Genomic DNA, 14,413 nt, shown 5'->3' on the forward strand with positions numbered 1-14,413 from the left:
AGCACCCTGGACAGCAGCACAGCGCAGCAGGGAAACAGCCGCCTGGTTTCCTGCAACGTTTCTACTCCACTGGCTTAACCAAGAAGAGCAGAAGATGCAGTGTTTGTTGTTTTGACAATGGAGGTCTGTTGTGACCTTCCTTGTCTCCTGTTATTTCCCCCAAATTTTTGGTTTACAAGGCGAAGAGAGACGCAACCACAAGCAGGCAGTCAGAAATTGCAGCCATGAGGACGAGTGCTGCCTCGCCAGTGTTTTCAAATCAATCAGTGACCCTGCCGACGGACTGTTTTTGGTGTCCTGCCGAGACAGACAATGTGCAGCCCGCCATGGCCCCTGTGTGTGTCTGATACATGGAAGCATTTGTGACTTTGGGTGGCGTCTTGTCTGTTTGCCTCACTGTCACCCTCTGTGGATGCTGCTGGGAGATGATTGCCACTGGTGCCTCACTCCTACATTTCACTACTCCTCCTCTCCCTCCTTACTCCTCTCCCTCACTTCCTTCCTTTTTCTCATTTTTCACCCTTGTCTTTTTCTTCTTGCACCCTTGTCTGTCTTCCATCGCTTCTTTTGTAAGCCCTCTCCCTCAGTCGTCACTTTATGCAAATCTTCTTGTCCGATCCTTGCCCATCTTTCCTATTTTTCTCTCCAGTCACATTAAACCAGCCAGTCAGGGGGTCCTCAAGACCACCCAAGACCTCTGGATGGAGACTTGCATAAGAGTTGAAGGGTGACTGCAGGAATAGGAAGGGAGGGAGTGGACAGGGAGGTGCTAGCTGCCGGGGCCTGGGACCTGAACCAGACAGACAGTGAGACGTCACACCAAACCCAGACTTCCCTGACTGTGATTGCATTCTTGTGTGGGTTAGTGCGTATTTGTGTGTGTGTGTGTGTCTCTCTCTCTATGTGTGTGGCGATTGTGTATGACTGTGTGTGTGTGTGTTTGTGACTGGGGGAAACTCAGAGCCAGCTGAGGCTGCAGTGGAGACAGACAGAGAGAGGGGCACTGAGCAGCACATAGCACAGACCAGTGAATGTTGAGTTGTATGGGACTTGGATATCTGCTTTTGGGAAGAAATTTTGCAGGTGAGAGTGTGGGTTAATCTGTGAGGGTTCATGTGGTCCATCTGAGTATTTTGTGCTTAACATTCTATGAATAATTGTTTATGTTGTGTAAACGCCTGCTGTAGTATGGGATTTTTTGTGTTGAGTGGTTTTATCAGCCATGTCATTAGGGTCACTAATCATCAGCAAGGAGGAGGGAACTAACGTTCGATAATCCATGTTATCACTGCAGGTTGTAAGCTGACCTCGGGGGGATTGACACCAGCATCACGTCCAGAGCCGCAGGGAGAGGTGCGGCCACTATCACTAGACCAGAAGCAGGCCTTGGCTACAGATTTTTTATCAGGTATGAAAGTTAATACAACATTCAAAAGTCACGATTGAGCTGGACTAAAATGTTAAAAAAAAAAAAAGTTTGTACAGGACGGCATGTGGTGATTTGGTATATTCACAGGCAGCATTTTATCCAGTGTTGTTATCGTTGATTGTAAAGTGTTGTATTTTACCTGAGAGAACTTGAACACAGTGGTTATTAACAGTCAAGGTAAGAGAATCCGATTGAATGAATTGATTTTATGACTTAAGAATTACCTCAAAAGACTTGAAATTCCACTTTTTCTTGCGACTTGTGGCTTCACTTAAAACCTGATTAACTTGACATGAATTGATTCAACATGAATTTGATAAATTTTAAGAAAACCAAATCACTTTTAATCAGCCAGTCTACTGATAATAACGTAATAATGTTGCAAGAAGATAGGTGGCAGCCACAAAATAAAACCTTCAAAGCAATGACTCTGTTCCTGAGTGATTCATTTTCTAGTGCAATTTGAACAAAATGGCCAAATATGCTGCAAATGTGTATATATACAATCAACATACCAGTGCAGCTTTATTCTTAAAACAAGACTGCACTTGTATACTTTAGAGGTTTGTGTTTGTGTTTGATTTCAGTGCTTTTTACCTTCTTTTCCCTTCTCCTTGTGTCTATCTCTGCCTCACCCATTCTAAATTAATAATGCACCCCTACTCATCTTTTCCCTCTTCTCTTTTTCTCCTCATCCATCCACCCATCCATCATTCTTCTTTCCACTTCTATTTTTCTTGTCTTCTCTCCTCTTGTCATGGTTCTCCTCCATGCCTCCCTCCTTCCTACCAGCCTCCATGGCAGGTTATTCAGATCCTTTGGGCTCTCAGACCGGCCCTGCCCACATGATGGATATTGGCCTAATGGGAGCTTTTTCAGGTATAACTTACTTAATTCTTTTGCTCTGCAACACCGGCAGGGCTTCTATAACATCAGTAGAAGCACTGATAATTCGATTTTATTCATATTACTCACCCAACTTGGCATTTGATTCACAGCCCCAAGTTTAGAAGCTCCTATAAGGTTTATATTTTTCATGGCTGAATTTATGTAGCAGGTGTGGCCTTAGAAAGATGTAAAACAATCTTTTCTTTTTCTTTCTTTTTTGGCCACTCAAGACCAGTAGTAGACCAGTAGTGAGTTTATAATTATATAGTACCTTACCTATCAATAATTGTTGCCCATCCAGTGCGTTTGTATACATGCAGATTAGATTAATCAAATGAAATCCATACCCACTTTCATTTTCTGAGTTATTAACATAATGATGGAAAAATACCATGGCCAAATGAATTTTCTTAGATATAACCACTAAGCAGATACACACAGAAATACTTAAAATTCTATCTAGTTTATGTCAGTAACCTGTGGTAAGACTATCTAAAAGGACATCATGAGGTATTTTTAGGAATAAAGTTTTACAAATCACCACTAACCTTCAATGATTGAGTGATATAAAAACATTAATAACTGACACTTTAGTGCTAAAATCTTTTGCTTCTTCAATGAAATTAACGCATTAAAAATACTAGTTTAGCCCAACTTGCTCCCAAATCTACCCTGCTAGTTAAATACAGGGGCTGTCACTGATTTGGCATACTCACACACACACACCAGACACAGTATGAGCTACAAGAGTGAGTTATGCCTTTCCCTTTGCCAACTTCTGCATACCGAGCTCTCACTGTTGCCTTAATGAGACCTGTCGTCACTGGGCCACTGAATTATAGCTCCAGGCTTGAACTCACATGCATGCACGCATGCACACACACACACATGGTTTTGCATGTTGCATGTCATTTTTCTATTTCTCTTGCTCTGTCCTTGGTTTGTCCTTCAGTGCAACACTTAAATTTGTTAATGCAGTGATTAATAAAGCTACACCTGTTAAAACCTAGTTATAGCCTTGTCTTTATGTTCCTTGTGTGTTTTTGTAGGCCACAAGGAGCAAGTAGGATCCCTATAGGTCAGAGAGACCTAAGATTATGTCTAACCTCCATTTGATGTCCATGCAATCGATATATTAAATAGACACCAATGACTAATTATTGGTTTATCATTAACAATAGAAGCCTCAATGCTCAACATGTCTCCATACTGTCCCTGTGTTTATGTTTGTCTGTCTTTATTCCTTAGGTTTCTCCCAACCTGGAGTGAAGGGGGTTAATGTGGAGTTGGGAACTGTGCCCATTCAAGCAGAGAGGCCTCCAAGTATAGCTGAACCCCAGCATCCTACGCCTCCTGCAGGGTTCGATGCTCCTAAAGAACCAAGTCCCATGCTGCCTGAACCCCAGGTTCCTCGCAGTCCAGTAGATCTGTCAGCAGGTGAGACCTTTGCAGATTAAATTGCATGCCACAGACATTCTTATTTACTTTTTGAACAGAAATGAGGGGACCTTTCCAATTGTCTAGGCTGAATGAAACCGTCGTAGTATCTTTAACTTCAGAACAGTGTATACAAGTATTACTGGGAGATGACAACATAACCAAAGAACCAACTCTATGCATTCGAGGTTCTAAGAATCTGAGTTGCTTTCCCAATGTCACTGCTCTTGATTTCCAAACGTCTGAAAACCAGTATCTCTCTGTGTGCTACTGATTAAGACCATTCTTGTGTTTTGTTTATGCATGTTTATGGTAACACTGACAGTGTAACTACAGACATTTATAGCTTTGGGAGAAATTGTTATCATGAGAGGTACAGTTAAATAGAAAACAGTTAAACTGTCTTATTTCTAAACAACCCTCCCAATATTGTGGCTGTAATTAGGAAATTTCACTGGAGAGGGAAAGTTTGTTGCTAAGCTTCAAAAGAAATCTATGGATCCAATGAGTGGCAGAATGCAGCATTTGCTAAATCAAATTTAGAATCAACAGTAGATTTACACATAGAAAATAGAAATTAACTGACCCAGACAGAAAACTTTGAGCCCTCATGGCTCTCTGTCACACAGCAGGTGTCACTGATGGGATGTGGCTGACACCTTACCATCCATTAATGAGTGCAGTATTGGAAAGAATACAGATTTGCCAAACTGGTGGTGTCTGTGTTTCTGTGGTTGCTGCTTGACATATTAAATAATTGATCCCTCTCCCATTTCCCTTTTACTTCAGGGATGTAGGATTTAGTGGCATCTAGCAGTGAGGTTGCAGACTACATCCAACACAATACCCCTCCCCTCACCCTTTCCTTTTCTGAGTATGTAGGGGATCCAGCAGTGGCATTTAGTCACTTTGTTTTTTCTCTGGGCCATTGTGGAAACATGGCAGCGCAGCATGACAGACCTGCTTCTGATGTAGATCACAAGCTCAGCCTAAGCTAATGAAGACACACTAATGAAAGAAAACTATATTACACTCTTTATCTGCCACTATAGGCCCTTAAATCCTCCACACCGGTCCTTTAGATGGGAGTCAGATCAGACTTTAATATGACTGCTTTGCTTTGCTAGATTCATTCCACAGAGAGATGCAGTACAGAGATTAAATGTCCGTGCTGCTATAGCTTTCTCCTGACACACTAAAGCTCCAATTTCGTCATCCAATGCTGACATTTATAGGATATGCCTTCATAGCTTCTACTCATATAGTGAATGGGTGTCTGGGTATTGGGTCTGTGTGTATGTGTGTGTTGTGTTGTGAAGACAGGGTGTCTGCATCTCTATGTCCTCTCACCCTTCAACAGCCCCCTCACCCACCAGTGTCCTCCCGATTCCCCGCAGTGCTCCTCTCCATTTCAATGCAAATCTGATCCTAGAGAGTGTGAGGTTGTTGTTGTCACCATGCTGTGGCTGGTGTCACCTAGCAGAGCCATGCTAACATCCCATGGTGCCAGTGAAGTCATGCACAAAGCACCACAGCAGCTGAGCCCATACCAGCTCATTTCAAAGAGCAGAAGAAAAATACCGGTTAAATCTTCATGTGGTGGCACATAACCATGAACTGTACAAAAATGCTCTAAATTGATTAATTGGGGTTTGATGCTATCAGCAGCTACTCATGAGTAAAATTTTCATGTGTTGCTTTATGCCATCACTTCATGTAGAAAGTAATCAATGTATATTCAGTAATCATTCTCCAACAAGAAATGTTATTCAATGAAATTATCATTGCAGGTTTTTCCAAATTAAAAGCCTATGTATCTGGATAATTGGATATCATCACAATTGGAGCAATTCGTTAAGATGCATTAATCTTTTTAATATTTTATTTTCTGATAGAACATTGCAGGATATCTGCAACTAAAACCTCTGAAAAGTTCTACAAGAGAAAAGAAGCAGGATTTAACATTCTTTTGTATTTGCGCTCATAGCTGCAGGTTTCTTTTGTCCTCAAATAATCAGCTCAACATGAAAACATGAGTGCAAACATTTTCATTGACTAGTAAAATGGTAAGATTAGGAATCATTGCTTATCGACAATAAGAGCAGCCATTTTAAAATTGACACCCAAGGCACTCCGGGAAGTTGTAACTTAACCCATTAAATCTACATGTAAAGTTGATTCACACAATTAGAGTTGACCTGCTCAGATGACCTTACATGAACTGGAGTTTGATTTGTTTTGGTTCCTTCAACAGTTAAAATAGTGGCTCCTGCAGCCCGAGGAAACAACAGTAGGATTTGACTAATTGCATCTGAGCAGTGCTAAGGTTTAACTGAGACTAGCAGAGTCCCAGCTTGACTCACTCTGCAGCAGATGGAGATGATTCATTCACAAACTTTCCAGCCAGCTTCTAACAAATAGTGAGGGCAAGAGTGAGAACTAGTGCTGCATGTTAATGTCTCACTGCCACCGTTCAACCCATTGCAAGACTGTGTGTGTCTGTGTCTGTTTGTGTGCGTGTGTATATGAATAGTCTTTCTACTCTTATTTGTGCATTAATTACTACGCAACACATGGTGACTCAACAATGCAGCGCCCACCCTAACCCAAAATTCAGAGTACCAGCCCATGACAGCCTGAAGGGAAAGTCATGAATTTGAATTATACACTAAAATAGAGCCAAACACTTAACCAGCTCTATTAAATCTATGGATACCGCCATAATAAATCTGTTACTGATTTAGATACATTTACAACATATTACAAATCATAGCATATCGGTAATATCTTTTCAGGCAACTGGACCAGATGACTAGATGGTCAGACTCTTTAATTGGTCATACAGGATTAATGGGAGCAGTGACTGTGTATAGTGACAGGAAAGGTGAAAACTCATTCCTCTGAGAATTTAGGTTGTACAATGTGTTTTAGTCCCATCCTGCACAGCCTGTCACTGGTGGCTTGTGCTGTAGTGTTTTCTTGCATTCAGTGTTTCTCACCAAATTACACGTATGAATATCCTTGAGGTCTAAGAAACTTACTGACATAAACAACTGCAAAGCATATAATCTTTATATTTCAATGTTGATAACACCGATGTTTGCCTACTTGCAATTTTCTTCACCGCCTTTGTTAGCACATGATTATATTGAATGTGGTGGTTGAATAGCAAAATGTTGACTTGAGACTTTGATAACTTACTGATTATACTTTTAACAGTAGACAGTAGACCAGTTCCTGCACCATCAATATTAAAAACTATCCAGAAAAGAAAATACATGGAAAAAAGGAACATCAAAGATTTTCCTTTACATTAATGCAATGTACTAAACTGTTGAAACACAGCATTTAAGTCATTTTGTCCGATGTCTTTCTCTATCCCTCCCATTTACTGCATGTACGCTATAGAGCTCAGACTTGCGCCACGGGTTCGTTAGTATGAAATACGGCACTCTTGAGAGTCAGTACACTGTATGGGGCCTGACAGCTGCTCCACTTTAGCTATGTGTTTGTGTGTTCGGGTATAAATAACTTTAAACTAGAAACAAAGTGGGCCAAAGTATAAGATCAACCCTGTCTCAGTGGGCAAGGTTTTTTTGTTGTTTTGTTTTGTTTTGTTTTTCAGCTCGTATATCCTCTCATGCATCTCAAAATTCTATCGAATTACTATCTTCCATCTACAAGAAATTCAACATGACATCTGCTACCCATCATAATTGCTTTTTTCCCCCCCAAAGGTTAAATATAATGTCCCAAAACCAAAAATGGCATCTTAAGTTACAGCGTCTGCATCTATTTGATCTTTCTATAGGCACATTAAGCAGTCTTTTTTTGGTGTATTTGTCTTCACATGTACATGTTATATGTACATGTGAAGACTCTATCTGTATTTCATAGTTACCTGCACTGTTAGAGAGTTGTATACTACGTGTAATTAACCTAGTGGTTTTACTTCATTTTGCAACAGCCTGTAAATTGCTTTCCCCCAGTTTTTTTCTAGTCAACTCCTGAAAGTAGAAAGTTAATTTTGGCCATAAAATGAAAAGAGTGATTTTTATTTTTATTTTATAGCCCTGACCAGACAGTTGCTGCCATGCTGTTGACCCTTATGTAATGTCTGTGCAAAAGCCACTGGTAGTGGATGCTCAATGCTCACAACAACATTGTCATCATACATAAAGCTCTAAAAGCTGAGCTCAGGCATAATCACCTTAAGCAATTATTATATACAAAACAATGCTGATATTCAGCACTTTGTCATGAAATGTAGTTCATTCTATATTTGTTTATTATTGTATAACCTCTGACCATGTATGCACTTTATGCTGCCATATTGCTTTTTGTACAAAATTTTGGCTCATCATCAGTTGATCATTAGCAAATTGAAATACATTTTATAAATGGCTTAATTTACAAGATTTTTTACTATTTCTCCTGAGAGTAGCTGGTTCAATTGCTTCTTTATTATAATTTTTTTTTTCTATTTTAATTAGACAAAGGGAACCAATTCATATACACGTACCCATCTCCCCAAATTAAAACTCTCCCCTCTTCACCCACAACAAGGTGCCTTAGGTGACTGGCCAGACCAGGCTGGCTGCCTATCGACAGACCTCCCTTTCACCCCCAGCGTCACCACAGTGATTAGTCGCCATGCAGATCTTGCATCCCGGTCTGATGACCCACCTGAGAGTTGGCCTAGCCGAGAGAGTGCTGCCTATGCTGGAGGCGACGAAAGGGAGGGAGACGGATCAGACCGAAAACAGAAGAAAAAAAAGAAAAGGCGACAGAAAGATGAGGGGTCTTATGAACACCTAGAGATTAGGGGTCACCCTGAGATGCAAGTTCAGGGTGAAAATACCCCCCCAGAAGAATTCTACCACAGGATTGGCCCAAGGCGAGATAGAGGAGACAGCAGCTGGGAGGAACAGCTTGGGAAGAGTGGAGGCCGGGGGAAGAAGGGGAAGAGCAGGAAGAAGCTTCCAGAGGAATGGGGAGTGATGGCAGAGCCGTTTGTTCCTCCATCTGCGGCAGCCTCTCATATCACAGAGGAGGTGATGATGGATCTTGGAAGTTCAGCTCAGGCATACACAGAAGCCTCCTTCACAGACATGGACACCAGCCTGAACCCCTGGAAGAAGGAGGTCTACCCAGAAGAAGGTCTGGTGCCTGCCCCCTTGTCCGAGGACCTATTCTCCTCAACAGTTGCGCCCATTAGCCCATTGGTCCTGAAGAGCGAGCTAAAAGCCACGGCCGCTCCTTTCACTATGCCCTCACTTGGTCCAACACTTGGTTCCTCTCCCATGGCTCCTCACCCTGACGATCCATTTGATCTCTTGATGGATACTGAAGATGCCTGCTTGGGCGACAGTAGCCAGGCCTTTGCCCCACCTCTCTCTCCCGAAAATAAAGCAGCAGGTGGTGATGTGGTTGACAGTGGGATGTTTGACAACGACAGTTCTCTCCAAGAGTCCTGTGTGCAAGGTATATCTGAGGAAGACACCTCTGCTTTCAGCCCTGCTTTGCAGCCAAGCCCTGGCCCTTCTCCAAAAGGCGAGGTGCTGGCCTCGGCTCCACCCCTTTCACCTTCGGATGCTTCATGGCTCCTGAACAACTCACAAATTAGCAGCAACAGTGAACATTTTGACTTCAGTGATGTGAGCACATCAGGACATCCTTTAGTCTTAGGTTTGTCCTTTGACACACCAAGCCCAGCCCCTCTCCGCTCCCCTAAAACCACAGCGCAGGAATTTCAACCAAAAGAGCACAAAGATGACAAATCTTCCCAGAAACAATCAAAGAAGTCTCGCTCTTCATCTTCTTCATCCTCTGTAAAGAGTCCCACCTCTCCAGGAGTTAAGATGTTCCCTCCACAGGCATCCGCTGTTATCAGCCCCACTTCTCCTCCATCAGTCTCCCCCCTGGGGGCTCCAGGATCTGGTCTTAATCCCGCAGCTAAGCCCTTCTTTCCCAGCTTTGCTGATCCAATGGAAGAACCAGCTGTGGTCCCACCACTTGCCCCTGCCATCGAAGGTTGGTTGCAGTCAACCCTGGACAAAATAAGAGGTTAAATACTAAATATAGAGTAGCTAAAACAAACATGCAGATGGCTGTCATGCATGATCTTTCTGTCCATCTTAATTAATCAGATAGTCTGAATTATTTCAAATGTGATTTTTTTTTTTTTTTGTGGGGGAATTTCTTGGGGCCTTTTAATCAATAGTGATTAGATGCCTAATGAGACCCTTTTGTATTGTTCTTTGCATGGACACGTTTGTCTAAAAACTTGGTTGGGGCTTTCCGACTTCCAGATTCAGTCCAGTGTGTTTGTGAGTGACTAACACATGGACTTGTTGACCAACTGGGGGATGTGTATTGGCTGCTGGGATGTTCTCATAACTAACAGTTTTGCTGTTGACAGGTGTGCTATGACTAACCAATCACAGTCTTCCCCTTTAGCAACACGAGTAGGCATCTTCACCGTATCAAAACCAACTTTTCCTCTTCTGTCCAGGTGTATTTGTTAACACTGAAACCATGTTCAATTTCCTTTGCATCCAGGGGTGAGGTGTCACTCTGTCCTCTGTCTCCTTTACCCAATTAATTCTGTTTTCCTCACTAGTTGCCTGTTTCTTCACAACCTTCCCTAGAAATTAGTTTTAGAATGGACTTTTTTTTGTGTCATGTTTACTCACTGTTGTTGTTGTGCATTGACAGCTCACATATGCTGGAATTTCTCCTGAGTAGTAACATCCAAAAAAAAAAAAAAAAAAGTCAAATGGTAATGTTGTTTTTGTTGATTTCACTTTCCATGTTCTGTGATGAATGCTGCCGCGGCTGCTTCTCTGCTGTAGGTGAGTCCTCTTTTGATTCCTCTTGTGACTCTGTTGTCGTTTTTTTTTTCATGAATCATTATTGAGACGGGGAAAGTAATACAATGACACATCACTACACCACAACATTCTTCTTTTTCTGAGCATTAACCATACTCAGTATTTGCGTTAGATTCCAACCAGGATGCCCAGAGCTACCTATCATCAATGCGATTTTTCTTTTTAGGATATCAAACCATAACAGAGGTCTGGAAAATGTCTCCTTGTTGTCAGCAGGGAGACATCTCCACTATTTGCAGATGATGTTGTAGTTACAGCTTCATAAAGCTTTGATGTGTGGTTTGCTTGACCTCGGTTGTGATGCTAGTTTTCTGAGTCCCTATCTAAGATCAACTGTTGAGTTTGTCTTTAAGAAAGATTCACTTTCACATATCCCATCTGGAGTGGGCAGGTGCTGGAGGACCTGCCAGGGTATTGTATTATCTCGTGTATATCAGCAGATGCTGTTGATTTGTTTTCTCAAAAGGGTTCAGTGCGACATATTGAGATACAGTTTCAGCAGACACAGAAATAACATTGGGAATTACAATGTTCGTGCCAGGTGGATATGAGCAGTTAAAAATGGAGCAGTTTGACAAATTTTTACTAACTGTTTGCAGACTGCAAAACAATCATTTTTATTGCAGCCAGAGATTGGAGTTAAAATGAAATAGGCTGTGCTTTGTTGCGTCAGTGAGTGTGAACGTGCCCTGACATCTTTTATGCACATTTTGGCATGTATGCAAGCACGTATATGTCACTGTGTGGAAATGCCTGCCTGCGTGTCTGCATCACTGTGCCTGCTGTAATGTTTTGTGTTGTACTGTTGCAATTTATGGAAATGCTGAGTTCCAGGAGATTCATTTCCTCATCCTTCCTTTCAACGCTTCTTGTCTCTTGCTCCCTTTGGACACTGTAATGAGTACTGAGCCAGCCTTCAGCTCTCAACAGTAACACAGCAGACTGTTGAACCTGGCTATTAAGCTGCTTTGATCATCACCACCCCCGAATTCCTTCCACAAAAAACATTAAAGCTTGCATTAGTGTCTTTGCCAGTTTCAAGTTACATAGATACAAATATATCACAGCTTTGCAGATGGAAAAACTCCTGGATTAATGCTTGGGTTGAATTTTAGTATTTCTTAGTATTGCACAGTATGGTCATGCTTTTTACTGAATTAATATATACACAGATGTGTGTGTGTGTGTGTGTGTGTGTGTGTGTGATCGCTTGTTTCATGTTTACACCACCTCTATGCAAAAGCTGCATTTGATTTCAAAATGTTTGGCAAGTGTTTTCCAATGAATATGTGTGTATGTATTAATGTTAGTAAAAAAAAAAAAAAAAGAACAAGGCAGAATTTAAACGCAGCTGGCTCTTCACCCTTTGCGTAATGAGACCCTTTGTCAGTGTCTAGGGGTAGGTTCTTGTCACAGAGAGTAGTGTTTAAGCCTTGGACAAAAGACAAGAGCACAATTAAGAAAAAAAGAAAACAGGAGGAGATATTTTGGAAGGTTTTGGTATTGGTAGTACAGTACATTGAGGAGAGGACAGGGAAACTATGTTTCAATGCATGACAAAATGGAGTTTGAAAGATGGATTTTAATTAGGGATGTGTTTTAGGAATAAAAAAAGGAAGCAAAGGAAGAAGAGAGGATGCTGCTGAAGGCTTGTGGGACCTATGTAGGGATATGCAGATGTGAAAAGAATACACGCAGGGAATGGAGAAGAACAAACCTGTCTTGTGATGTGAAAGATGTGTATATACATATATATGCAAGAGTGAAAACGACAGAGAGAGAAAAATGTAATCCTTAGGGAGGTTTATTTAAATGATATGTAGATAGGGGGAGCAATATTAAGAAAAAAGATTTGATCTGATTGAGCTGGAAACATACATGGAGGAAATCAGAGGTGAGGAAACATACCAGCACTGGTCTACATCATGTGTATCCAGATCTGTGGATTTGATTTAGAAAGAGATTATAAGCTAAGAACAGAATCACTTCTTGCTCGGCTCTGCTGCAGCTCAGCTCTCTATGGTGCTTTTGCTTCTCTCATCTCATTGTTTTAACTTCTTGCTTTAGCCTGAACATTTTCATCCCTTTGTGTGGTCCTTCAATGTTGGCTCACGGCAAATTCATTGTTCACGGTGATTTAAAAAATGGAGCCACATGTGGTCCAAACCACCTCTAAATGTGGTCTGAAGGATCAGATCTGTTAGTCCTGGGTGTGTTCACACCTTTACTTACTGTCCACATGTGAGCAGATCACCAGAGACAGGGCCACAGCTAACAGCACCTCACTGCTGCTAGCTGCCATATTTGGAGGGGAGTGTACAGTCGACTTAAAAAGAGGGGTGCGTTGGATTTAAATGCCACAAACACTACCTCCTATGAATGACACTTTGGCCCTTTGCTTGTTGATGAGCAAATACAACAGCTAGTTGTTGTTGGCAAACACTTTCACATCAAACCAGGTATTATTTCTTGTACTACTTTGCTCCTTATGCATCAGACTCACTTTTGTTTATGATTCCCTTTGTATTAATTGTTCCTTTTTGAGTAGGTGTGATTCCAATAACACCTGTTTTCCTTCACCACTAAAACTGTCCCTTCCCACTCAGACACAAATTTGTCATCACTATGGTCCATTCTCCTTAGGCAGACACGCACACATTGTAGACAACTGAGTCATCAAGCTATTTAAGGACAAAAACAAATCCTCAAAAGGCAGGCAGGCGCGAATATACTGTTTCTGACTATTTTTACCACATATTGCTCTTCCCTATTGTTTATGCTTCTTTCGTTGGGGCACAGACTTTTAGATGGCAGCCCATAAGGAGTATTTATACAGTATGACCCCGTTGCTGTACAAGGATGAGCTAATGCCTTTTGACGGCTTTGGGGGACGTGTTGGGGTTTTGCCTTGATGGTGCCACTGTAATAGCCAACAGCTAACTGTAGGACAAGAGTGTGAGTCAGTCTGGGTTATTTTTTTAGATGATGTACCACGCTTCAGCAACAGATTCACAACCCATACAGAGATTGCCCCAAACCAGCTGTGTGGGCTGTACTTTAAATATAATAAGTTTTGATGTTGACATTTAAGAAGCCATTTGTATCAGTTCAGTCAGTGGAAACTTTGGTGCATTTGGAATTCGTCTCCTACATCATTAAACATTTTTTTTCCAGTCTGTTTCAGTAGGTAGTGGAGATATATTATTTTTTATTTTACATAACTGATATTTTGGAAAATAGCAAAAGATTAGATTTTAGACTAACAGATGAGGGCAAAATTCACAACTCTAATTCACTGTGTGAACACAGCACATTTACAGAACCTGATGAGTCTGAAACAACCTACTGAATGGCTTAGTGGCTGCAGAACCAACAGAATAAAAAGACCGTAGCACCTGATACGAACCTGAAAGAAATGCCACTAAGTTGATTTAGCAATAGGAGCGATTTTTTTTTTCCCCCCTACATTGAGGGAATGCATAACAGAGTGCTGAATGGGTCTGAATACTTATGGCCATGTGATATTTCACTTTTTATTCTTTAATAAATTAGCAAAAATGTCTGCATGCTGTATGTACATTAATGAGGAAAAAATCTTCTTAAATGATTTTAGCAAATGGTTGGATTGTAACAGTGAAAAATTTAAGGGGGTCTGAATACTTTCCGTTCCCACTGTGCATACAGATTCAAACTGTTATGACACACCAGCATACAGGAATCTTGTAGATAGAAAGGGAGATCAACGAGGACAGAAACAGTGTTGTAC

At 41.3% G+C, this 14,413-nt stretch overlaps 1 protein-coding gene across 3 annotated transcripts in view; it reads left to right on the forward strand.

Annotated features, from left to right (window-relative positions):
• The window catches only part of LOC115060987 (microtubule-associated protein 4), an 86,682-nt gene that overhangs the window by 38,838 nt on the left and 33,431 nt on the right, over positions 1-14,413 (forward strand). For 2 of the 3 annotated variants that reach the window (XM_029529189.1, XM_029529192.1), the window contains exons 4-7: positions 1,295-1,408; positions 2,222-2,308; positions 3,566-3,754; positions 8,321-9,820. In XM_029529189.1, coding sequence (XP_029385049.1) covers positions 1,295-1,408; positions 2,222-2,308; positions 3,566-3,754; positions 8,321-9,820 — 1,890 coding nt within the window. The remainder of the gene's footprint in view (positions 1-1,294; positions 1,409-2,221; positions 2,309-3,565; positions 3,755-8,320; positions 9,821-14,413) is intronic. The other variant, XM_029529188.1, reaches the window with a different exon arrangement.

Source organism: Echeneis naucrates, chromosome 20 (genome assembly GCF_900963305.1).
Source record: "Echeneis naucrates chromosome 20, fEcheNa1.1, whole genome shotgun sequence".
In the NCBI taxonomy this organism is placed as follows: domain Eukaryota; kingdom Metazoa; phylum Chordata; class Actinopteri; order Carangiformes; family Echeneidae; genus Echeneis; species Echeneis naucrates.